This window comes from Prinia subflava, chromosome 2 (assembly GCF_021018805.1).
Source record: "Prinia subflava isolate CZ2003 ecotype Zambia chromosome 2, Cam_Psub_1.2, whole genome shotgun sequence".
Classification (NCBI taxonomy): Eukaryota; Metazoa; Chordata; class Aves; order Passeriformes; family Cisticolidae; genus Prinia; species Prinia subflava.
The window spans coordinates 73,205,066-73,232,587 of record NC_086248.1 but is presented as its reverse complement, the minus strand read 5'-3'; the positions used below and the strand labels follow the sequence as shown (position 1 = coordinate 73,232,587).

Below are 27,522 nucleotides of genomic sequence, written 5' to 3'. Positions count from 1 at the left end.
TAATAAATTCTGTTCTGGTAAATTCAACTTTGAAAAGGTAGCACAATTTTGCAAGGAAAAGAAAAACTTCATCTTCTTTCACCAGTCACATGCGTGCTCTCTACTCTTAGCTAAAGTCAATGAAGAGTGAGAATATCTAACCTAAAAACAAAAAACTAAAAACGTGTTGTTAACTAGTTAAAAACTTGTCTAAAAACTCTTTTCTAACAGCAAGACAAGTAACCTAGGAAGAATACAATAAACAAACCTTTTTTTCTGATAATTTTATTTTCATACTATTTTAACATTTTTGAAAATATTTAACAGTTATTTAAAAGACAGAAATTGTTTCTTTTAAAGAGAAGATATTTGTCACATATTATCTAAGAAATTTACAGAATGTAGTATAAACAGTAGACCAGTAAAATTCTGCCTTCAAAAAACATCCATTGCTGATTCCAGTAACCCGAAGGAAGTATAACAGAAGGACTCTCATGGCATTTCAGAAAGACATACAATCTTTCTTTTTTTCAGATTAATTAAAAAATTTGTCACAAACATATCTAGCTTTAAAAATGGAACACTGGTTGTTTTACTTGCATTTTCAAGCTAGACTAAAGTGGTTCTCATCTAGCAAAGCACTGAGAAATGTACTTAAGAAGAGAAGAAGACCTTTGAAAGCCACTTCTGTGGTGATTTGCTAGAATGAAGTCAGAATGAGCAGTCTCCTCCTTTTTGTGATCTTTCACCCTTATTTTTACAGTAAAGGTAACAGACTGTACAACAGAAAAACTTTGAGAACAGCTTGAGGAACTTCCTGAAAATATAATCAGAAGAAAACTGTAGTTTAAAAGGGAATATTTGCCACTCACTTCTGGCCAGTTACCAGTCTTGTTTCTCTCAGCAAGTCATTATTCTCAGAGTACCAAGGCCAAAGCTCCACAGGCTGGCGAGTATCAGGGTAGAAACAATCGGAGTTTGCCATCCAAGGTGGCTGTGGTGAGCTGCAGTTCAAAAGAGAACATATGGCTTTAATGAAGATCTTTCCAGTAAGCACAGTTTGCTTTAGAGCAACAAACCAAATGAAGATCATTAAGATGATATTTAAACTACTTCTATGTTAAGAGGTCCAGGATTCATTAACAAAAAATAAAAAATAACCCACAGGCTCTTCTCAACCAAACTAATCTGAAAATTCCATTTCACTTAGATTTTTCTTTTCCAACTATTTTCAAATTTGTGTCAACATCCGCTAACACATCAACAGTCTGTAAAACTGAAGCATATGTTAAAACCACATAGAAAGTCAAACAGACTTCACTGTGTATGACTCAAGAAGGGAATATGGAAGAAATAAGAAAATGAGCTGGAATAAATGGAGATGGAAAATACTGTGAATTAAATCAGGCATACGAACAAATACAGTCTTCTGATTTTTATTGGTGTTAAGTGTAGAGTAAGAATTTCCTTTGTAAGAAAGTATACCGAAAAATTTTATGAAGAGGCAAGTCTTTAAGACATACATAAAGACCCTTCAGCTGCATTAGCTTTCTTTCACGAAACTGAGATGATCTTCATTATAAAATAAGAGGCAATACTATTTTCTGCACTTAGTCCTACCAACAAGCACTTGAAAACCTGCTGTATCTCAGAAAGGGATGATCTACAAATGACACCACTTATTAGTCATTAAAAATTCAAGGTGTATACTCCTTGTATATTAGGTTTTACAGTTATTTCTCAGCAGTGATAAAAAAATCTGAAGGGCTGGTACCAAACAGTCATCTCATGCTCTGACCAGTTCATTTGGTTAACCTCTTGCATCCTCACTTTTCTTGATCTGTTCTTTCTTTGACACATTGACTCATTTGTTTTATTCCTCTGGATAAAGGAGCTCTGTGGTCAATAAATTATCTTCTTGGGTTCATATTCCCTCCTTTAATATCGCCAATGATCAGTTCTTCTCACAAATGTTATCTCTCAAGACAGTGACTTATATTCCCTTATTCTCATTTTTCTTTCACTTACGTAACGTGTAAGTATAGAATATCCAGAACCACACAATCTAATTTCTCCAACTCTACTTTTTACAGCTATCCAAGACAATAACATACTTCCAAAGACTTGTAGTATGTCTATATCTGCTTCTGCAACTTACTTATTGTGCTTTTATTTAACCCTGTACAGCAACTAAGCACCACACAGCCACTTGATTACTCACTCCACCCCATGCGGGATGGGGCAGAGAATCAGAAGAATAAAAGTGAGAAAGTTTATGGGTTGAGATGAACTGAGTTTAATGGGACACAAAAGGGAGAAGGTAACAATTATGTTAATGATAACAATAATGACAAAGAATTATAATATACAAAACAAATGATGCACAACGCTCAGCACTCACTTACTGATGGCTTGACACTTCACAAGCAGATGAGAAAAAAGTGTTTAATTCTATTTTATTACAGGAGATAATATAAAAAACCTATATTGAAATTGAAAGCTGTTTAGTTTTCAATTTAAAATAGAATCATTTTAAATGAAATGAAGTTTTACAAGATCTAAGGAGGTCTTCTTGTCCATCTTCCTGCTCTGGATACAACTACTGAAAACATCAGATGAGCTTAGCTATGGCTTTGTTTGGCTAAGTCTTAAAAAATTTCAATGAAATTTGACTACTCATTCCAGTGTTAAGTGCCTTCTTAGTTGTCTTTACAGTTTTTTTCCCTAATGTCCGACCTGAACCTCAAAAACTGCAATGTGCAGTCAATCCTCCTATGATATCCTCTGACTGAAATACAGCTTGGCTTCCACGTGCTGAATGTATTTGCTACACTGCTATTACATTCTGGTTTCAGGGACCTTCTGTTTTCATTAACCATAAAAAAAAATCTCTTTCTACTCCAACTAACCATCTCTACACTTTTGGCAGCACCAAACCATTCACTGAATTGTTGGCTGAACTGAAAACATCCACCTTCTGCCTTTAAGATCCTTCCTTGTTGGTCATATGCTCTAAACTGCTGTCTCTCAAGTCCTTCTCCTTCCTTTCCCCTTTCTCTTACTTTTTCTACCTGTTTTCCTTGGCAGTTGATAAAATGAGGTCGGTCTTTGACTGCACCATTCTCCTGAGAAGTGTTACACTCAGTATCTTGCCATGAACAAAAGGAATTATACCTATATACAGAGCCAGTAGTTTTTATTTAGCCCAACCAATGCTTTAAAAGCCTAACAAAAATAAACCAAGTATTAGACAGTTGACTCATAATTCAAAAAATGCCTAATTATTAAAGAAAGATTTCATAAAAATAGAGGGTTTTATGGGGTTAATTAGTCATTAGCATCCTGAGTTCTTTCAGTGTTAATGATGATTTTCATCCTTAGAGCAAGTTTTTTCTTGGGTTACATATTTAGACCTTATATGAGTTAATGTAAACTAGCTCTGCTCTGGCTGAATGGTTTGAAAGTCTGTTAGCACACTGAGCTCATTTTCTGGTTTGACGTTGTCAGAGACAAACCCAAAATGCACTCTCACTAAGGACACAGCAGTGAGAAGTGAAGTGGGATAAGTAGAGACAACTGGGAGATTCAAAATTTTGAATCATTTCTGATCCAAACCAAATTGCTAGTACACAGTCACAGGACATTAAGTTTAGCCTTCAGATTTTAGAATAAATTCCTATGCCTGACTGCTGAAAAAGCATATTCACTTATGTATGTGGCATACTTTGTATAATCAAGAATATGCTGAGTTGGAAGGGTCTCACAAGGAAAATTGAGTTCCACTCCTCATCTGCACGGTCCCCAAGCATCACATCACGTGTCCAAGAGCACTGCCCAAATGCTTCTTGAACTCTGCCAGATTTGTCTTATATTTTAGGCAATATAGAAATTTTAGTTAAAAGTGTAATAGCAATATAATAACAGGAGAAAGTTAATTGTAATTTGCATTAACACAGATAATAAGAGTTACTAAAAATCTAGCCTGGAGGACCCTTGAAATTCCTGATTTATCACACTTAAGAGATATTAAAATTGATTAATAGTGTTCTCAACTGTATTTAGAATCCATAGAAATCTCAATAAGATTTTTAAAAAATGTTTAACTTATGCCAATATTACATTTCCAAATAATGCAAGCATGTTACTTCATGTTACTTCATTCAAACGCTCAGCTCCCAAACATGCTACTCCAAAACTGTGTTTTACATTATATTTGAAATCTCTATAGTAGTTAAGTCAATATACTACTCACCATTAAAAAAGAAAAAAAAAAGCAAACCAAACCAAACTCCCAAACTAATTATGTCTTATTATTATGTATTCAAATATTGGCATCAGTCCTGTGAACAACTTGACCTATGTAAAAGTTTCCTATGGGATGAACACTAGAATATTATGGAATATTATGAAAGAGTGGACTATTTCCTGTACCGATGGATATATCAGCGAAGAAAAGACCTTCAAGTAGGGCAGAGGAGAAGATTTAAGTTCGGTGCATTTTAGAGCTTTTTTCAAAAAATTCAAGCTTTTAAAACTACCTATGACATTTGGCACCAGAATGAGGAGGAGAACAAGTTCTTGAACACAGATCTCTTCTACTTCATGGTCTGCACAACATATAGAGGTTCATTAGATATTTAAGCTAAACCAGTGACATGCAGTGTTGGAAGGCTGTCAGTTACCAGTATGATTTTCAAGACATTGTCTACAGCATTACCTTTTATATTAACACTATATATATATATATTTCTAGAATTACATTTGGTTGGAAGAAAATTTGTTTCTGTAGTGATATCACTCAAAAAAAAAACCCCAAAACCCTGTTGCAAATTAGACCTGGATTTTTTTAAGCCACAAACACAAACTGTTGAATTTGTATATAAATGCATCAAGCTAATATTCTGTTTTAATATTTCACACAACACACATATATGTGTATGTATATATGTATGTATACATATATATATGCAGATAGGACAGGCTTCAAGGCATCCTGTACTTCAGGAAACAGCAATTTCAGCAGGTTTCACGTTACAGGCACATAACATTCTTTTGATTTCTTTTAGTTAGTATAAGTATGCATAATAGGCAAGTAGAGACACAAATTTTTAAAAAGTCCACTCGCTGCACAGCAAATAGTATCATCTGGCCAAAAGTCCAGTATCTAAGCAGAACAGATGGGAATAAAATTGTTAGGGGGTTAGTATTTTCAGCTTTCAGTATTCAAACTATTCTATGAAAATAAGAGGCTACAAGTAGAACCAATGCCCTTGAATTTTCATTTGTTTCACAATCAGCAACAAGCAAGAGCAACAGGGAAAGGAGACATTATGGGATTTGATTTTACTATAATTTTCCTGTTCAGAAAGTGGAGTCTAAAGCAATACAGAATTCATCACCTTTACTCCTGAAGATCTATAGTGCATGAAGGCTTTGTGAACTCTGATTTTGTAGTTTGAGCCAAGAACAGAAGACATGTAAAGTAGCACTTTGGAAAGATTTGTTTTCTTGAAAGATGAGTGTTTAATTTGACAGCTGCACTCTTAAGCATTCAATCAGTTAGATCAAAGCCACATGGTTTTTTTGCAGACAGAAGACAGACACTTTTATTCTTAAGATAGTTCTCCTATTGCAGAAATGAGAATTGAGGAGAAAATATAAAAAATGGGTTCAGAGCTTTTAACCATAATTCCTTGAGGTGTATCATACACACATAACATTTTTCTTCCCATTATGCTCAGTGCATGCATAGGGTTGATCAATTTTAGTGTCTTTAATTCCTGTATTTGATATGCTTTGCATATCAGAGGTGGCTTGCCTATCCAGAGGAACTCAAGATCAGAGACCACCATGAATATGACATTATACAGCTGTTCAAGGACGCACTGATGATATTTATATAGAGATGCTCTGGACAGGCTTTTTGCCTTAAAGAGGAGAAAGTTTTTTCTAGGAATGATAGGAGGGATAATTGTATAGGAAGATAAATTATTCAACAGATTTAAGTTGTAAGAGGAAAACAATGTCTCAGAGTTAGTAAGCTGGGGCTGTAGAGAGGCAAAGGAATAAAAACATTTTTCCAGCTGAACTACATGTGCAGAACCCAATCAAAACAATTACGAAGGTGTAACAGATCCACCATATCCAGTATTTTCACTAGTCACACAAACAAATGAACAGATATGTTTAAAGATAACTAGGTATAAAAATATTTTATTCTTCCTGTACAGGACTGGAATTTCAGCCTCTTCAGGATTCATTATTGCTGAGGTTTATTAATTTCTCTCTCTTCTGTGCTGTCTTTAATGTACAGCATAATTCCACTGCCAGCAAGGTGCAGTCTGTGTTCCCTGTACACTTTGTAGCATGTACTACAGTGCCTCCACTGATTACCCTTCTTCCACCAAGTTTGTGGTAAGCCTAACAGGTCACCTAGGGCCACCTTCACTCAGTGCTGTCCACCCTGTTTTTCCATCTTATTTCTTCAGTTTCAAAACCTTTTGTCTTCCCTTATGACTCAGATTAAGTTCATCTCTTCTGGACAGATGTTCCTGGAACCTCCTGGGAAGTTTCTCTAATGCATAATACTTTTAAATGCATTACCTCCTTCAGCACCTGCATTACTTTGCTGTCAGCCTTTAATAAATATTATTTATGTGTTCAATAAAAGCAGAATTCTCATCTATTTCACTTAACATGACATTTTTATAAGCAAGTAAAATTAGTGACTCCCAATAATTCTTTTGATGTGTTAAAATTACTTGGTTGACTTGTTCTTGGACTCTTCATTACAGCTATGTAAGATCCATTTCAAATTATATTCACAAATGTGGAAACACTGAGTTTGGTTGTTGAGGCATTTTTTGGGTTGGTTTGATTGGGTTTTTTTGGTTGGGCTTTTTGATTTGTTGTTGTTGTTATTTTATTTGGGTTTTTTTTTTATTTTTTAGCATTGTTTGTTTTTTCTTCTATCAATCCCTATTCACTCTACATTTCCTTCATATTACCATATTATTTTTTCTCAGCCTAAAAAACTAGAAAAAAAAATACCATTAAATTATTTTTTCATTCTAGTAGATGAACTGAGTTGCCTGCTGAACATTTGTTCAAAAGGCAGTCACAGTAAATGCCTTACTGCATACCTCAAGTCTAAAATTAAGAAATTACAGACATAAAAGTTCATAAGAAAGAACTGTAACTGGAAAGATAAAAACCCAGTAAGATGGAATAACTTATTTAATCTTTTCCTAGGCTAAGAAACAGAGAAGAGGAATAAAACACATCAATACTGATAAAAGTATTCAAGTCAAAAAAGGAGAAGAAATTTCAAAAAAGACTCAGCCATTTATGTCAAATTCCTTCTCATATTTGAGGTTCAGGCAATCTATCTTACAATACATTCAACTGAAATTATTTAAATTAATAAACAGGCCCCCATATCTAAGGTGGGGATTTTTTCCCCTGGCAAAACTCCAATTGGCTTCTCAGGGACTAGGACTGTAATTAAGATCCTTAATTTACGGTATACATATGTAAGCCACTTCATCAGTTGTTCTGACTTCCCTTGCCAGATTACAGATGCACAGAAAAGTTGACTCTTACATCAGATTCCTTAATTATTAATTCCACTAAATTAATTAGCAAATTTCCTATGAAATTAAGATTGTTGAGGTATTTTGACTTGTTTGAAAAGCAGAGCTGATGTGGGTTCAGAACACAAAGCAAACACATCTCAGACAGCAAAATCTTACAGCCAGGACATTTCTAGTTTCTGCAGGCTTCAGTGTTTTAACCCAGCATTTTTCACAGTCCCCACACCCTGAGGACCTACACCATTCTCAGTGAGATTGTTGGAGACCACATCTTATGTCCAGTCTGAAATTACTCAATAATCCACACTGGTTCTTACATCAGAAGTCAAATGTCAATGTGTCTGACTGTAGCAGCAGTCAGACAATACAGCAATGCTTCCTACTCTGGGAATCCTCACAGAGCACAGCTGATTCATGGGCAAGGGAAAAATCTAGAGTAAGGGCTTCTGAAGGACCACAGAGAAAGTAGCACAGTACTACCAATGCCTGAGACACAGCTGCTGCAGACAACATAGGAAGAATAAAAAATTTTCACTCATTGTGTAGAAATTGATGAGTTGATTTTGAGATTTTGCTCATCAGTGATGCAATTTGTGACCTACTATTCTTCAAGTAATTATTCCTCAAATTGCCAAATGTGATAGTTAGCTTTCCTTGGCAGAGGCTAAATTGTGCTTGCATCAAGCCTGCTGGAGCCAATAATAAATACCATTTCTTGAGGCCAGTAGAGGATTTCTTGAAATGCAATGTCCAAAACTTGCTACAGTGTCCCACATCGTGATTCAGCAGCACTGATGTAGATTGGATAAACAACAAAAATTTATTGATGTCTGACATTTGTTGCCTTCCCTCATTCAATGCACTTAGTGAAAAAATTGGCAACCAATAGTGTGACTTCATGATCCAATTACGCCTGTATTCCAAGAAATGGGTTTCTAATTTACCTTAATTAGAGGTACCATGCTAATCACCTGAAGCTATTTCAATCTTTTTTCTGTCACAGATAAAAAAAATTCTATTCCTATGTCTTGTTACCACTGCTAATTCTTCTTTGCCTTCCATTTTCTTTCTTTTACATCAACATCAATAAAAAATTGAAAACATACCATGAACATTTCCTTTGTTATACTCCCCCTATCCCTGGTAAAATCATGTCATAAATTAATGATGCATGTTTATATGGGCATTTAGAAATAAGTTCATATCCATACACATACCTAGAGTTTATTGTTACTTTCTTCAAACTTTAATAATGGGTTATATATTGGTTCAGATAAAGAACTGGTTGTGTTTCAGATAAAGAATACCTCAGAGCCTTTATTACTGAATCCAAAAAGGTTCAGAAAAATGCATTTAAACAAGAGAGCTATGTAAGTATTACTGTGTCCTTATAAATACACATCAATTTACATATAAAAACACACAACACCATTGAAAATACAGCTGGCTTGCCTCAGGATATTACACTGAGGAAGCTTAAAATGTCTTACTTCACTGATTCATATACATAAAAACTGTAGAAGAAATAAACCTATCCATGTTAGAGTAACCCAACCTAAACTTTTACAATTTGTTATAAATTTACAGTATCTAAACAGTCTGTAAGCATTCATATCTGGAATTTATTTCCTTTGAGAGTTCATACTCAGGGTCAGCACTTCTTTGTGTTCTGATAAAAAAGCTGAACAATTTCAATGTTCCTGGATGAAGCCACGCTCCCTTTGGAATTGAACGGAAAGTCACCAGCAACTACAAAGAGCTGGAAATAATTTTTTGGGTTTTGTGGTTTATACCGCCAACAAAGATCACCACTTCTGCTTTAGGTATTCATCTTGACTGCTTCATCTGTTTTGTAGTCATGAAAAGAGACTCACAGAGCTTTAAAATTATACAGAGATTGAGATATGGAATAGGAATGCTGCAAAAATATTTTCAATTGTAACAATAAAAGACTAATGAGCAGATTCTCCTAACCGGATTTAAACTGGATAATTCTACTGGTTTCCATGTTGTAACTCCACTTTCTCATTGCTTTGACTTGTATCACAGTCAGTTACATCTCAGCTGCAAATGGTCTTTCTACCAAAAAATTTCACCATGGAATTCATACTATAGATGGTCACTTCAGCTGTCCATAAAACAGCACAAGAAAAGTGAGCACTTCAAAACAGAATCCAGACCAGCACACAGAAGATGTTTGCCAATAGAGACAATGGAGGAAGAATGAAATCACAGAAATGTCTTAACTTTCAACCTTACCCAGGGTCTGGCTCCTTACCCTGGATGACGCTGTGGGAAGCTCACTCAGGGGTCATGGTCTAGAACATGTTCCTGAAAATTGTGCTTTATGGCTGCATTGCTGTACCTATTGGCTGATTACTGCATGCATATGGGATTTTTTTTCTTTCAGCTTCTGAATGTTTATTATGCACTTCATATATACATATTTGTGCGTGTGTGTGTGTACATTTATATACTTCAAACAGCTAACACTTTTAGACCAGGGCCTACCTGGTACTATCAAAGAACTGATGCTGCACAAGAGGAGCTGAAACCAGGAAGGGAATCTCCAGTATAGGTTATGGCATGTGGCTGCAGTTATGTGCAGGAGTTGGCAGCATCATTCATTTCCAGATGAAGTAAATAATAACCTGCACTGACATTTAACCACAAAGTAAGCATAGGACATGGAATGAAAAGAGTATTCTAGATCAAGAAATATTTATCTGCTCCATATATGATCAAGATCCGTTCTGCAATTAAAAATTTCTATCCTTAAACTTCCAACTAGAAGTCTGTTCCAGGTCCTCACTCATTTAATTACTAGGCAGGAAACTAGGAAAGAGATTTCAAGTTTTTCCATGATTGTTTTTGTCTCCGGAATACTATCTGAAAATTTCATGGATGAACCAGAGAATTCTACTAAGAATTCCACATTATTTCAGGATTTCAGGCAGTTCTCCCTTCTCCATAGCTCTCTGTCTCAAGTTCTGCACAGCAGACACAAATTTGCACAATCAGAAGACAGTTGCTAATCTGGCTGCTGATTTTTTCAGCCACATACCCACTTTTAATGTGGGTCATGTTAATAAAGAGGTTGTCATAATTACAGCTTATTGAAGGCCATCTTGCAGTCAGATTGCTGTCCATTTGCCCAGAGAGACTGTGTAACCTCCATTCTGGGAGACATCGAAAAGCTGACTGGATTAAAGCAAAATCCAATTAAATTTTAAAAATATGTACAATTAGTGGTACTTCTAATATGATTTTAATGCAGAAAACACTTTCATTCTATCCTTACAATAGAACTTTTGAAATTCTGGAAAATACACTTGGAACTCATATGGCTAGACAAATGATCAGGAATATTTTCCAGATCATTTGTTTTAATGATGGGTTTGAAATAACTTAAATGTAATCTCAGACATTCTTCAAAAGCCTGCCATAATCTCTGAGGCTGCTAATGTTTGCATGACATCACTGACATTACAATTCTGTCTCTTCACTCAGTAACTAAATAAACTGAGGAAAACATGAAAAAGAGGTTTTACTAGCATCCCACTCAGGTGTATAATTTCAAATTCCACTTCAAAATCTGGACATTAGCTCACAGGAAAATACACTAAAAAACCAAAATTCTTTCATGCAAACCTAGACACACAAGTGTAATCAGGCTCTTCAAAGTAGTTTTACACCCCTAATTATCCTTGAAACACCAGAGGAATGGATTTTTCTTTCTAAAACTGAATCTTGTATGAGAATTTAACAGCCTCACATTTATTCTTTTATTATTCCACACTCAAATGACTGAACATGTTTACTCAAAGTATACTGTGGGGTTTTTTACCAAAACTCAGATATTCTCATGCAATTTCCATATTGAAATAGTCTCTTTGTTGTGAAATGATGCATCACAGAAGACAGACAATTATAAAAAAGTAAGCCTTTTGTATGAAAGTATTTCTATTACTTCTTGCATTCAACATTTTCAAAACAAAATGCAAAAGTAAAAGGAAATTCTCAATATGTTTCATCCTGAGCAGTGTTTCTATCCCCATATGATATTTACAAAATTTCTCCATGTGGCATAGTCTGTGGTACAAAAGCTTTGAGAAAGAACAACTTTTAAAAAAAAAAACACTTAGGTGTTAAGTACTGACCACAGAGGCCCAAAGCAGCATAATGAAGTCATTTGTGCCTGGCAGATCTAGACCCAATTTAAAGTAACTGCAGGTGGATGTATTTCTTCAGTGTACTTACATATACAGTTTAAATTGTCACCATAGTTTAAAATGTTTTGAAATAAAATGTATCAGAGTTGTTGCTAAAATAAAGGTTTATAACAACAGACATTAAAACATTTAGCAATTACCACAGTGGCTGGAGGCATCCTAAATTTTGCTCACTTTCAGTTTACTTCTGGGTTAACAATATAAATAAAGAAAATAAACTATTATTACTTACTAATCTTATATGCTTATACCAAAAAATTTACTAGTGAGATGTAGTGAGTTTACTTAAACACTTTTTTTTTATATACCACTGATGTAATTTTTAAGGGACATTAAATTAATGGAAATGCTAAAAAAACCCCAGTTCTGCCCTATCCCAAAAATATAGTATGATCTGTTTATGTAAATTAAATTTCCTAAAGCCTCTTAATGTTTACTAATGACCTTTAGGGCATGTATTCTGAAGTTTATTAAAGCAAAAGTACAATGATTAAATAAAAATAATTCCAGATGAATTTTGATCTTGGCTAAAATAGTAGAAAAAAATGAAATTTGTATTTGCATCTTTCATACATATATGTATGAAACAAAGTATAACCTGAGATTAAAATTCAGCCTCTACACAAACTGCAGAATTGTACTGTCCTAATCACAGTAATAGAAATGTAATTTCACAAAAAAAAATCGTTGCACTAATATCATATTATCATTTTCTCAGAGAATGAAAGAGATTCCACTTTGTCAAAAATACTTCTGGAAGCAACTACTGAAAGTAATTCTAAAGAGCAACGTTGACGACGAGGAGCAGCCAAATGTGTTTTCCATATATAATGAAGCACAGTTGCTGGCAGCCAAAAACCATAAAACATAATGAGATGTCACCACCAGAAGAAAGTACCTTCCCACTCCTTAGTGACACATTACAACTGTCTGTACATGAAAGAGAGCAGGTGACTCATTAGCAGCACTGTGAGTGTGCCTTTACAGCCTCCACAGGCTCTATTCTGAGAGTCATAGGCTATTGTCACTTGGAATCTAACACACTAAAAAGCACGGATAAGTCCAAAATCTGAATGCTTTCCTGCCTTACACTGGGAAAGCTCACTTGTCAAAAAGTGGAAGATGATTTTGTACAGTGCAGGCAGCTAAAAGGCATCTACAAGTCTCTACAGTATGAGCAGCTGCATGACATGGATTTTCCATTAGTGATCACCACAGTATGTAAAATCATCCTGAGGAGAAGGTCATAATTCATTTCACTTTTGCCATTCAACAGATGGTTATTCTAAAATTTTTCAAATAGTCTTAATATTTTGAGATTATAATTGTTGGCATTAGTACTTACAAGAAGGGGGCCAAGATGGAAACTTTTAATGGCAAAACAGGGCACAACCATAGACACATAAATGTAGATAACTCTTGCTAAGTGTAACTTCTCAAATAGAATGAAAGACCTGGTATACCACTCAGGATATCACAGGTGAGAAAGAGCAAGAATTTGGATGTGTTATACAGATAAGATATTTCTAAAAGTATTGTTTTCTTGGACTCATAAATATATTACAAGTTACATCATATAATACAGAATATGAAAAAATATCTCTAGTCCTGTTGTGATCATATTTAATTTTATAAAGAAATTTTTAAGAAGACTGAAATCTTGTGCAGATTCGTCTTTAAATCTTTTAAATTTGTATTCTAAATCTTAATAACTAAGACTTAAATATGTCTCTTCAATAGTTTCCTATTTGATAGTTTCCTATTCCTATTTTTTTACTTGTAACCTTGCACTTTTACCAAGAGTAGGTCATTGCATCTGGAGTACTCTTCATTTCTCCACCAATAGAAGCGAGCAACAATAGAAGGAAAATGTGAATGGATTTCACTTTTCACTTTCCATTTTAACTTTATTAAATGAGGAAGTTTAATCTTTCTGGTAGCTGAAATAAACTTGTCAAAGGTGCAATTTTAAGATTCCTCACCACTGCAATTTTATAATGCAACAGCAGACTCTACATATGGAATTATTTCTTTCATAATATGAAGATTATTTATAAACAATTATTTAAGGCTGCTTGCTGCCATTTGGGAAAAAAGGACTATATCTGAAATTCCTAAAAGTGATAAACTTTGCTTTTTGTCAGTTGCTCATTAACCTGGTATCTTTTGGACAGCATATATAATATATCACAATGCAAAGTTTAAATGAAAATATTTTTTGCAAAAATGCAAAACATTTTTTTGAAAATCATGTTTTAATTTATTTTCTATTATGTCATTGGTAAGTATGCAAATTTCTACTTATGTTTTTGACTATAATCCTATAAAATATGAAAGGCCCTAAATATGCACCATTTTAAATATTTCCTCTATCTAGCAAGTCACACAGAGAACACGTTTTCAACAATCTAACTTCCAGAGCACTTTAGCAGTTGCATAATTTGCTTTAAAAGAATCTTCAGACTGTATGTGTGCACAGCACTAGCTTAGACACACTTCCAGGATTTTCTTGGGAATCCCTTTGGACTGAGCTTACATCTTGCTGCTGAAAATTCTCTCCAGCACCTTCACAGGAGATATTCACAAAGCCAGCACTACTCTGGAGAGGAACATAGTGAAAGAGTAATCATATCGGGAAAAACAAATAATATGCAGTAGTTCTTTCTGAAAAAACTGAATCTATGTATTTTTCCAGGAAAGATGGTGATTATCAATAGGTCATTTTTATTAAAATAAGAAAATACAATACTATAGACATAAAGGTTCACAGCAACTTGATACTTCTTTCTGTGATATAGTCTCTAGAGGGAGAAAACACTAATTGCTCGAAGTTATGCATGTCAGGGTATGAAAAAATTAAATAATCTTCCACAAGAGCACTGGGCAGACCCTGATGCTAAGTGCATCTTCACGCAGTTCACAGAATTCCTCATGCCAAATGGGGAAGAAATGGGTCTTCTGGGATTGAAATGCATCTGATTACATTCAGCATTAGAATGCCAGTCCTCTTCACTATGTATTTCCAGTTTCTTTTACATTATTAATTATCTGCCAGGTAAATTTGCTTTATCCCTCAGTGTCATACAATATTCCTTGGAGCAGATTTACGAAGTTTGCAATGAAGATTCATTTCAATCTGTTAAACAGGTCTGGACTGGTAAGCAGGCCTGAAATGATGACATCTCTACCATGCATGTGAGGTAATTTTCTTGAAAAAACAATGCCTTGCTTTCCTCTATATTTACTGAAGGAAAACAGCTTGAAAAACCAGAAACAAAAGGACTGTATTAGAGCTTCAGATAAAAACAAAAGAACCAACAGGGAATCCCAAACTGGTCCTGGAGAAGAAAAGTTGGCATCTTCTATGTGGTCTTGTTAGCAGTAGAGATATGGCAATAGAGGAAAAATGGAAAAAGGTCCATAATGGCTGAAGCCATGGCTAGCAGCAGAAGCTCCTGGCATCAGCTGTTTCAGGGGAACCAGAGCTCTGTACTTTTTCTTTCCTTTATACTCCCCTGAATGGTTAACACATAATATACAGAAGCATTGGGGTTTGATCCAAGTTATTAAAAGCTTCCTGAGCAGCCATGCAGAAGGTGAGAATGCCTGGACCAACTAATCCTTGAAATCTCTACTAAAAACACCCACATTTCTCTCAGTAACTAAATAAGAATCCAAAAAATTAACATATTTGAGCTACTGAAGAGACAAACAGTAGAGAGAATATCAGTTTTTCCTGATACTTCTGCCTAATTCAGGGTTTAAATATCCAAATGTTTAGCTGTATATGTTCCTTCTTTAAAGAGCGGAAGTGGGCTCCCAAACCAGAAACACAGGTGAAGCTCAGTCCATTCATTTAGGAGACAATAGGAAGTCAACAGTGAAATGTCAAGACAGACAACATAATCAAGACCCAGCAACTAATGTAGAAGATGAATATGCAGAATATAAAAAAAACACTATATCAAAAGAAATTTACCTCTGCTGGATAGTTAAGAAGAGAGGTAGTACATTCTCTAAGAGTTGCAAAAAGTAAACAACAGAAAATTAGGAACATCCTGTGGTATTGTAGAGGCTATAAAATCCTGGAGTCTTGTTTGCTGCCAACATTCGCAGGTCAGTTTTTAATTTTATCCTTACAAATCTAAGCCTGCCAGTTAACTGGCAGATACAGAAATGTGCATGAAAACTTATTAAAATCAGCTCCACTCACCTGTGTGAAGTATTTACACAGAAAATAACTACAAAAATCTTTCTTCAGACCTTCAAGATGTGTTAACATTATCTTGAACAGGTTCTGAGAAAAACCCTATTGTCTATGTACCTTTCCACAAGAAGCTGTTAATGCATTTGGGTTCCCCATTTAATATGTTATATAACATCCTGACTGAGGCTTTAGCTATTACTCCAGTAGGCTTTGCTACTATTTGTTATCATTTCATGACAGCTTCCAGACACAACACTGCTCCAAATAAAACAGATGGCTGTTTCCACTAATGTCAGTCAGAGCAAGGTCCATTGTTTTGATCCTGCACTTTGAGCACACAAAACACACAAAAACAGGCTTGTATTTTAAAATCACTGTCAAATTACATACAACTACAATGACTAACCTTTAAAAAAAGTTCTCTATTTAGAAATAGATCCTGTCTCCAACTATCAAGATTTTTCACCATACATACTATATAATGGCCTAGTTAGGCCAATCAAACCTCAAGTTCTTGGCCTGAAAAGCAGATTCCACAGCCAAATAAAATAGTACTCAGGATCTGTTACAAGCATTTCATAAAAAGTTGTCAAACCCAGCATTTTCAGTCCTGTGACTACATTTTATACCATAAAGGACTGAAATTCTTTTTATAACCAAAATTAAAATTAATTAATTAATGAACTTTGAGAGCCTCAGACTGATGTATATTAAAATTGAGAGAAAAGTGTATTTAAAAGTACACTTTTAAAGAAAACAATGCTATTCCATCTTCATCCCCAAAAGCATGAGTTTCACAGCACTTTGTATTACGATATGTAAAACCCAAAAAGATTAACTAAAAAGCACTTGTAAAGATCTATCTGCATTTTCATGAAAGGTTATCTTTTACCTTTTATGCATTTATGAGTACAGATCTCAGAGGTAAGTTCTACAGAAGACAAAATACAGGTTACCAAAAATTGCAATTGAAGTACCCAGCAAACCCTTGCCCTAATGACAGACTTGGTTTGTTTATTATGTATGATTATGATATGATTATGATATGATATGATATGATATGATATATGATATGTTGATTATGTGGATGAAGGAGTGACCTGGCTAACTGTGCTGCTTCAGCTGAGCAAGTGAACTGAAAAGGTTTACCTGTAGGAATGGTCAGCAAGCACTTCACTAAAGAATCTGAGACTCTTCTTTCTCTGCTTTTGGTGAGGTTACTACCTTGGCTAAATAGTGCTTCTTTTTTAGCATGAAATGTCATATCTATAATCCCTACAGTTTCTTTCTTAATCATCACTATTTCTCCACAGTATTTTCTACTTTTCTCTTCCTTTTCTTTTTCCTTACTGCAGTGCTTCCTTGTCAGTTGAGATATTCCTCTTCTGTACTCCTTCCCTTGCCTCAGAGGCCCAGTCTCACACATTAACTTACTTCCTTTATTCTCTCCATTATTTATTAACATATCAATGTCATCTGACTTCCTCCTTCCAATGTAAAAAATCCTTAGTTTCTGTGTCTTCAAAAGGCCTGCTGTTATCCACATTTGTTTCTGCAGTTACAGATAATCTCTCATTTACCCAATAACAAAGCATGAACTATTTGCAGTCAGGTTTGGTCAGGGTTTTTTGCAGTCCTCTTGTCTAACATACATTTGGCCCTTGAATTTCACTGAAACGATTCCTGATATTCTTCCCAATGATCTGTTCCTAGACATAATTGACAATAACTGTGTCATCTGTACTTGCTTCCATCTATCAAGCTGCCTTCAATACAGTTGATAATGCTTTTCCTGGATCTCTCTTTGATTCCATGTTTCTTGTATGTCCTGATTATCTTTAATCAGTCCCTCTGAAGAGCATTCTTATCTCCCACTAAGTTTCTCAACAACATTTCACAGAAGTCTGTTCTTATTTTTCTCTTTCCACTTATGTATTAACTTTAGGTAATATCAAGACGCTATTTCTCTAAGCACGACTCACAGTTAAACTTCTCTTCCACACTGATCTCCATGCCAATCTAATGATTCACCATTATTTGAGTTCCAACAAAATTAGAACAAGGATCCTTACTTCTCTTTCACTACAATTTTTGCTCAAACCTACGCCATCATAGTAGACAATAATTTGTCACTGGGACACGTAAATTGGAGATTATCTGCAACTTAAATTTCCTTCTACATCATCACCTCTAAGTTATGTGCTAGTTCTACAATTTCTTTTCTGCTTAGGATCTCAAGGATGTGGTCTTCCACATTAATTTAAACAGCTAAAACTTTTATCTAGGTCTAGGACTCATTGCAACCATGTCCTTTTACCTCATCTATTTAATTGCTTTCATTCTTCCTTTTTTTCATCATTGCCACCCCTTGATGCAGAACGAAACTGTGACTAGGCACCACCTTCCCTTCTTTATCTTCAGTGCAAGCTAGTAATTTTCACTAACAAGTTTCCAGAGTTTGTTCCTGCATCAGGCTTTGAGTATCTTGCTTACAGGAGCACAACTCATCTGTGTCAGACATAAATGCAAAAATAATTCCTTAACCTGCTATTAAATTCAAAAGAATCAAACAGCTGTGGAATGCTGTAAAGTGTTAATTAGTACTACATCAATGTACTTGTACTTGCAGGGATAGATATTTGAAATTCAAAACTAAATTAATAGGTATCATGGGAAAACCAAAAAGATGATTGAGTGCCAAAGAAAATTTCTTCCAAGAAGTTTTGAAATGTAATTGTGGTAATCTTTGGAGTTACCTGTCAGGGTAGTATAAATAAGAGAATGTAAAGTATACTGTTAGTCTTTGGAAGTATTAAATCTTGAAGGTTATTAAGAAAAAATGTCCATGTTTGATGAAGTTTTTTTCACAAAACGACCAAAGCCTCCACACAGACTTATAGACAGACAGAGAAATTCTTACATGTTTACTCTGAGCAACATAAAGAAGAATCAATTGGAGGCAAGTGGAGGAAAATAACTGTGATTTAAAAATTTAAAGAGACAAATACTATTCTTTAATAATACAATTTTTTAAATTGAAAATATTTAATATTTTCAAAACATTTCACATACAGTTATATATAACCTATAGTCCTAATACAACCTCTCAGTTAAAAAAAAAAGGACCATATTATATCAGTAATAAAATGTTACTTGCATGTCTTCAAAAAATAGCCCAAAATGGACATTCAGTAAAAATAGCTAATGCCAAACCTAGTTTAAAGTTCTTTGGAATGTGAAGATTTAGCTTTGGGCATGCTGAGTGTGGGACAGATGTGAAATTCCAATACTCTCAATTGCCCACACATTGACTATAGCATTACTCCATAGCAGGAGACCATCTATAATACGTGAGGGTAAGAAAACTCTGAGTGCTGTGACAAGCAGACACACAATGAATGCTCATCAAGTAATTTCTTTAAAAATGTATGTGTTTTTACCGTATTGCAAACTCTCAGGCTTATCTGTTGGAGGTTTAAAAAATTCCATAGTGCTTGTCCAAAAGAAATACCTCCTCAATAAATGTCCAGAATTCAGTGAAAATAGATAATTCTGTCCACTTTATTTTCCCTGTGGGTTCATGCAGGTTTTTGTCCCTTGCTACATCTTTCTTACCTACATTAATTCACTGTCAACCTTCTTTCCCACTTCCATCCCACTTCACTTCTGACTCAGCACCTTGCAGTTTCCAAAGCAGTTTCCATGCACAGTTTCCTTACAGATCCAAAGCTATGCAAAAGCCTAGATGGTGGCTATATTTCTGGCAACATCAGTGCCCTGTCAATAATTATGACAAGCATGCAACACTTGACAAATAACAATTTCTTAAGAAAGTTGGCAACTCAAAAGTTTTCCATAATCAAAATTTCTGCATAGAAAATCATTAAAAAACACACCAGCAAAGATGGAAGTAACAGTTTGGTTTTGCTGCAAATATTTTTATGACTGATCTTGTTCTGTTATTTCATATAAGGCAAGGAACAAAATTAGAGAGTGCTGATAACATCAGGCTACCACTCATTATTCATCCTCAGCATCCACAGTCCATTAATATGAGACAGAGAGACATGAGCTACTCTGTAAATATTTGACTTTCTAAAATATTTGTTTGCATGAGATCTTTTAAAAACCTACTACCGAGCTGGCAGATGTCAACAGTCCCTGAAAGAGTTACAATATTGCACCATTGTATCACTGGCGAGTGATTTTCAATATGGACAGTTATAATCAGGAGCTGTATTGTTAACTAAGCCAATATATATTTTCTTTTCAAACTGCGTTTGGGAGCATTTATATTGACTTACAAAAGTAAGCCAAAAATGACATTTCACCACTGCTGAATTTCCAAAGCAAAGTAGTAGTACGTACTGTCCAGCTGAGCCACTTACTAATAAGAAACTCCTTGAAATTACAATGGGACAGGCAGCTTGGATAAGGACAGATGGAAATCAAAAAGGGCTGTCAACAGTTCCACAAGATTTAATTATCCACACATGGTATCAGATCTAGCTGTGCAAAAGATATTTTTTCAGCTGTACTGAGAGGACAGTACAATCTCTCCTGCTGCCTAATTTGACTCTCATTTAGAAATATTCAAACATGTGAAAGCACAAAGAAGATCACTAATTTGCTTTCATTTACTTCAATTCCATGAAAGACTTCTTTGCCATTATCCATCAGAAAAAAGGGGTTTATTTCACTGAAAATATACAACGTAGTGCATGTTGTAGAGAACTGCAACAGTGTCCTCTCATAAACCAATTAAAGATACTTCTAAAAACACTAGATCCTTGCTATGATTATAGCAGCTACCTCATGTTACTGAAATATTTTTCAAGACAGACAAGAGCAAGCACACAAAAAGTACGAAGAATATCTTGCTGCTCACTTTTTGCTTTAAAAATATGAAAACACTTTTTCTTGAGAGCTGAGAAAACATGTGTTAATAATTTGTACAAAAAGAAAAAAAAAGTCAGAAATTAGTAAACAAATGACACTCTAAAATGAAAACATCCACAAAACTCTATTATGATTCAGTAGGATAATAGCTGTTTATAGCAACATGCTTTTTCTGTTTTTTCTTCCTTTGTTTCCACTTAAAAGTATTTTCTTTGCTATTGCAGGATTTGCATTTTATAGAAGGAAAGACATTAGACTGCATTTAATGAAGAATAAACCCAGACTAATACTAATATGTTATCTTGTGCCCAGATTAATGAAAAGAAAAATAAATGGCTACTTTTCTGGTTTGTCATGGCTAGATTTCAATTTGCCATCTCTGACATAAATACACTAATATAAACCACTAAGAATTGATAAGTGCATTGGCATACGAGGAATACGTGGAAGGCATTGAAATCATCAGCAGTACAAGAGATTATTAAACAAAGGAGCTGTACTACTGAAAGTGTCATTCTTAAGAAAGAGTCAATAAAATGTAACTCTGCTCTAATAAGAAGATAACTAAAGTGATTCACTTCTATAATAGGAGAACATAATTCAAATCAACATTTCCCCACAGGATTTTGGCACACAAATTTCTTTCAACTTCAAAGTTTGGAAAAATTCTGTGGTTTGGCAATAAAGCAGCAAAAGGGTGCAGCTGTATATAGTATTGTGAAGTAAAACCCTGTTCTTTCAGAAGAATGCAACTATACCAATTAATGTAAAGAATTTATTTATTTTAAAGCTATTTGAGGATGTGTGATCAAATATTCTGATCTTTCAGTACTTTATCACAATCCAGGAGCCATACCTGCCTTCATAATTGTAAACTGAGTTGTTAACTCTGATTTTCTTCCTGAAATATAAAAACCCGGTTTATCAAAGTATGCCTAAAAATGAGACTGCAACCTGTGAGACTGTTTCATGGGGAGTTATTATGTATGCAGTATCTTCTTCTTCTGTTATGTCTCCTTCCCAAATGAGTGGCTGTCACAAGGCTAACCATGCTTAGCAGAGTTAAACGAAGAGCACACCTATAAACAAAGAGCATTACACTCAGTCAAGCCGTAGTGTTTTCCTGAAACTGTGCCTCCCAGGAAACTCTTGGACCACCCATGACACATTCTATTTAGGAGCTATTTGTTATTGATGGACTCTCCCAGACTGCCAATGTATTATGACCACCCATTGTGGGTTTGCTTGAGGAATGCGACTCAGGCCATTCAACAACAGTAAGAGCCTCCATGTGTTGACTTACAGGATAAAAGCTCAAATACTGAATAAAAGATCTAACAAATGTATAAATGGTAACTAAATAATTGACTTGGGAGCAGCTTCCATTTCCATCTTCAAAAAGGATCTGTAAACTAGAAGCCTAAATCACTTGAGTGTTTTCATATCCTGCTATTTAGTCCGTAAACCAACATCTGTCACAGGTACTCTACACTCTTTATGTATGAAAGGCTGCAAAAGTACAAAATCTTCTGATTCTTTAATATGAGATGCATATTTTTGCAATCTACTTACATTTCCAGATTCCAGTATAACTATTAATAAAGAGCCACTGTTGTCTTGTGAGCATCTCTGTCATGAACTTTGCTGTATGGTCCAGCTACACTCCAACAGAATATTGTTCCCACCAACTACTATGTAAATCTCAGTCACTTTGCTGTTCTCTTAGTTTTAACTGTAGCAGAATTTATTCTTACTTTCAGATCTTCCCAATTTTAAAATCTAGAAATTTGTAACTTAGAAGCATGGTAGAAATGAAGATAAACGGATGCACATTAGACATGGTTTGAATATTGTCCATTAATGACCTGTAATTTAAATTTAGCTCTTAGGAAGCCCTTCATTCTACATCTTGGCTATAACTGACAGACCCTCTCATTTGTTTTCCTTTTGAACTGTAAGGCCATACCTTGTGTCCATCAGGCACAAAATAGCAAATATTTAACAAACCAACTCATGTTAGAAATAAAGGCATACATGGCTAAGTTGAAAGGCACTTTACCATCTAATATAGAATTTCTTACTAAATTAAAGTGAGGGTTTTTCAATACTGTTTTTTATGCTTTCTTGTTGGCACCACATTCTTGAAACCATTGCACATTACAACTCCCAAAATAACTCAGTGGAACAGGAAGTGTTTACAGAAGTGGGACCTTTAAAACTATGACAGTTTTTCACTCCAGCTGTAAGCACTATGACAGCCTGGCCAGCTGTACTGATGTCAATCAAATGGATTTCAGATCTGATATCATACAGTTTGTTTACAAAACTTTCCACTGAAATAAAAATCTCTGTCTTCTTTAGTTTCACACATAGCACAACAGGTTAACAAAAACCTGTTCTTCTAGCATAAGTCTTAACTATGTAGTTTAACAAATATATTAACATTTGTTTTCTTTAACTTGCTCCTAGAGGATAGTTTCTTTTCCTTCAGGCTCCACCACCTTCTCTTTTGTTTCCATTTCCTTCTTAAAGAGGCCAGAAGTGCTAGCTCTACCTAATTGTATTACCTATCCTGACACGCAAACAGGACTCATTTCGCTGTACAAAACGCCATCGCATCAGTCAATTTTAATATATTGGTTGCATATATTTCACTTCAAGTTTAGCAATTGTATTTCCTTCTAAAATAATACATGTGTAAGATTTTAGCCTTTCTAACACACACCACAGGTCCGTAATACGCAACCTGACTTAGACAACAACGGATTTTATTAATCCAGCATTGCTTCCTTTTCATAAAGGTTTTATTTTCTACTGGATGGTACTCATCCTCTGTGGCTGAGAGATGTCTATATGTGCCTAGATAATACAGCCTGGGACTCAAAATATATTTTGTTCATTAATTATTCCACCCTGTATCTATATGTCTACAGAAAGAAAGTTCATTTTATTGCTGGCTAATCCACCTTTTTCTGGAAAGTACTTGTCAGACAGCAAATTCAAAAGACAAACCATGGTCTTAAATGACATACTGCATATTTAAATATTTTCAAGAGAAAAGGATATTCTGTTTAAAAATAATAAAGTCATATAACTCACACTTGAAGAAAAAGTGAAATCATATTTACTTCATACAAACCTTTGTATCTTGAAATATTGCACTTCACTTCCATGAAGTACCTTATTATTTATAAGATGTTTTAAAACTCTGTGTCCATATTTAAAGTAAAAGTAAGAGGAGCTGTTCAAGTCATGGGATAGCAATGCTTGCATAACACTTGGTAAGTCAGCGGGAAAACTAGCTAAACATGCCAGGCTAGCAGCTTCCCAATGGAGAGTGTATCATATTCTGCAGTGCAAACAAAACATTTCGAAGTTGAGTCATTCATGGACAGAATTTGTTCCAACCTTCAAATATAAAGTCTGAAGTTTGGAAAGAGAAGGCACTTGAAGTGAAAAACACTTCTTTCAGTATCATAGCTGCTTATATAAATTATTGATGGAAAAACCTTCATTTCAGAGGAGATGCCAATATTTCAGGTGCTAGCTGGAACCTATTCAAAACTTTCAGATCACATCTAGATTACAAGCAAAATAAAAGGTAGTCCATATTCATATTTCCCACTAAAAACCAGTATTCTGCAAGGCAAAGAAGGGATTTCAGAAATCCTTATGAATTCTGTAATGAACTAAAGCTTGGGTGTCCCTTATTAGGTACTTCTTTAACCTTAAGGTGAGTACTAGAGATATTTCTCTAAAACAGCTCTCCGAAAAAATGATTTTCAATACTTTGTAACTATTTTTTTTTTTTGCATGACAGGCGTATATAGGAATCTATTGTTATAACTGATGTATTTCCATAGACTTTTGGACTGCTTCTCAAACAAAACAAAAAGATTTCTCAATTTTGTACAAGCTTCATATTAAAACAGTCATGAAAATAGAAGGGAAGGAATTCAGCTTCTACTTAGGATTACAGGAGAAAATGTTATGTGCTCCAGAGACAATAAAATGCTGCCATGTATAGTGTGAATTTTAGTTTACAGTACATCTTCTTGGAAGTACTCAAGATTTGCCTGATGGTTCTGTGTATTACTCCTAAGGAATTCTTACAGAAATATGTACCCTTGTGAGGGTAGCATTTATGTCATAATCCTTGTATAAACTGTAATCTTGCTATATGCCTTTTCTTAGAATGATAGCTCTGCAATTTCTGTTTCCTTTTTTTTATTATTATACTATTTATTATATTTGGCATCATACAGTTATTTGAAAAATTCTTTAATATAGGAACATTAGCTAAAATCTGATAACTGAAATCAGATGTTGCTTTTAACTGCTACAAGCTTCTCACTCTCAGTCCAAATTCAAAGTGCATAATTAAATTTCAATTACTCTGTTCTACAAAGGCTCCTATCCTACACTCATCATGCTAGCTCAAAGCTAGAATTTTCATTGTGAAAAGCAGCATCTCATCTTGCAATGGCACATGTCACATTTCAGTGTGATCTATTTTAAACCAGTGAAGACCAGCTGGTGCCTTTGCAGGCCCACTGCTGAGACACAGCTAACAAAGGCTAATGGACTCCAACTGCCTACACACCATCAGCATTTGTACAAGGCATCTCTTGCCTAAAATGAAAGGTGTAATACTATATATAAATTTTAACTGCCTTCAGTGTACCAGACCATATAGGACTAGGGGAAAAAATTATATGGAAAGATTGGCTTTCAAAACTTTTGAACTGCCATAAGTATCCAGGAATAATTCTCCCTGCGAAGTCCATCGCTCATCCTGGGAAATATGCTATTGGCATATCAATAATTTTTCTTTTAACATTTTTATCAGTGAGGAACATTTTTATATTGATAGTAGATCTACTAATTTTCACCTCACCCACGAAATTTCTGAACACTAAAATATCTCCAGCAAATTTCAACCTTTTTCTTTTTTTTAATCCTTAAAAGGAGAAAAAAACCCAAAACACAAGCAGGAGAAACACCTAAAGATGAGTGAAAACAGAATTGCATAATGGAAGATGGCGAAGAAGGAAGTTCCTTTAATCTTTATATGATCCATAGAGTTTATGTCTGAGAAAGCCATACATGACAAACTTGTGTTACAACTCAGGAAACTTCCTAGCCCCTAATTACAATGCAAGGTCTATTCCTAACAAATACTGTTGAATTTATAGCCATGAGTTCTGAATATATGCTGTGACACCATAGATGATTCTGTCTTGACTGTAAGCAAGAGGAAAAAAATCTATTTCTGCTGAATATACAAATTTATAATTTGAGATTTAAAACTATGAGCACTCATATCTGCTTTTGGATACACTAATAAAATACTTTGCCAGAAATTTATCTTGGCATAACAGTGAGAAACAAGATTCATATTTCACTAGTCAATTTTTAAGACCTATGTTAGTAAAAGTTGCACAACAAAATAATTAAATTTTCCACTTGTTTCAAAATTTCATATTTAATTAAATTGCTAAATTTGAAAGTAAAGAAAACAACACATTATAAATGTATTAATAGAACTGTTTTCTCTAATCAGGGTCAAATGTCTGTAGAAGTAAAAAAGCGAAAATTTTAAAAAATAAATTCCTGGCACTATTAAGTCAATGTAGAATTTCCCAGCTTTCACACTTTATTGGAAAAGTGCTTCTTCCATTAATTTTAGATGCCTTTTTTAATGTGTCTAGGTATAGTGGACTTGGTACACATAGATGATAAATTTATACACCTATTCAGACAAATATGGGTAGAGAACAATTCCAGATATTTCTTTGGGATTTAGCTATTCTTATAATTTCTCAAAGTCTCTGCATTAAAGCAATTGTATTTCCCTTGAGCAAGTTAAATAAGTTTCTAAATGGCTGCTTGAGTTTCAATTTGTTAATAAGAAAAAGGCTTCACTTTGTCCCAAAAATTCTAGATAAAAAGATAGCCCTATCTTCTTTAAGCATTTTTAATACAAAAATAATGCCTTCACTTTAGAAAGACACAAGATGGAGGCCTCATGAGAGTAAAGTCTATAGAATCATGCCAAGAGAAAAATTGGCTTGTAAAATAATTTTTATCTTAAATAAAGTTATACTCAGTAATCCATAATAATGAATAAATAGATTTTGACACATTATTTGGATTCAGAAAAGACCACTAAATGATAAAATTTGACATGGCTGCATTAGCTGTAAGAAAACTTGCATAATCTGAAGATTGTGAGACAATTTTAATTCTTGTGAGCATTGGCTCTGAAACAGATTCAGAAAGACAAAAGAAAATTAGTAAAAATCCTGTCTCCACTTGTAATCTTTGTGACATGTCCTTGAAAGTGGTTTTGGAGCTGAAAACCCCTGGCATTTCAGGCAAATGACAGTCTCATCTTTATTCAACTCCTGGTGAGTACAGGAAATAGAATAAAATAGAATAATTATGTTATAGTATGTGTTGAGTTATGCCTAAGAATCTATGACCTAGTTTGAGGCACCTATAGAGCAGCAGTCTGCAGAACGGGTCCCAGGCGCACCAAGGAAACAAGGTCAGAAGTGGACACACCTACAGCATCGCTCAGACAGGACTGCAGGGCCCAGGATGAGCTCAG

The 27,522-nt window shown here is 34.6% G+C and overlaps 1 protein-coding gene across 3 annotated transcripts in view; it reads right to left on the bottom strand.

Moving 5' to 3' along the window:
* Positions 1–259: 259 nt before the first annotated feature.
* The window catches only part of WDR27 (WD repeat domain 27), an 83,735-nt gene continuing 56,472 nt past the window's right edge, over positions 260–27,522 (bottom strand). For all 3 annotated transcript variants that reach the window (XM_063390561.1, XM_063390563.1, XM_063390564.1), the window contains one exon: positions 260–983. In XM_063390561.1, the coding sequence (XP_063246631.1) occupies positions 936–983 (48 nt within the window). In that variant the 3' untranslated portion in view covers positions 260–935. The remainder of the gene's footprint in view (positions 984–27,522) is intronic.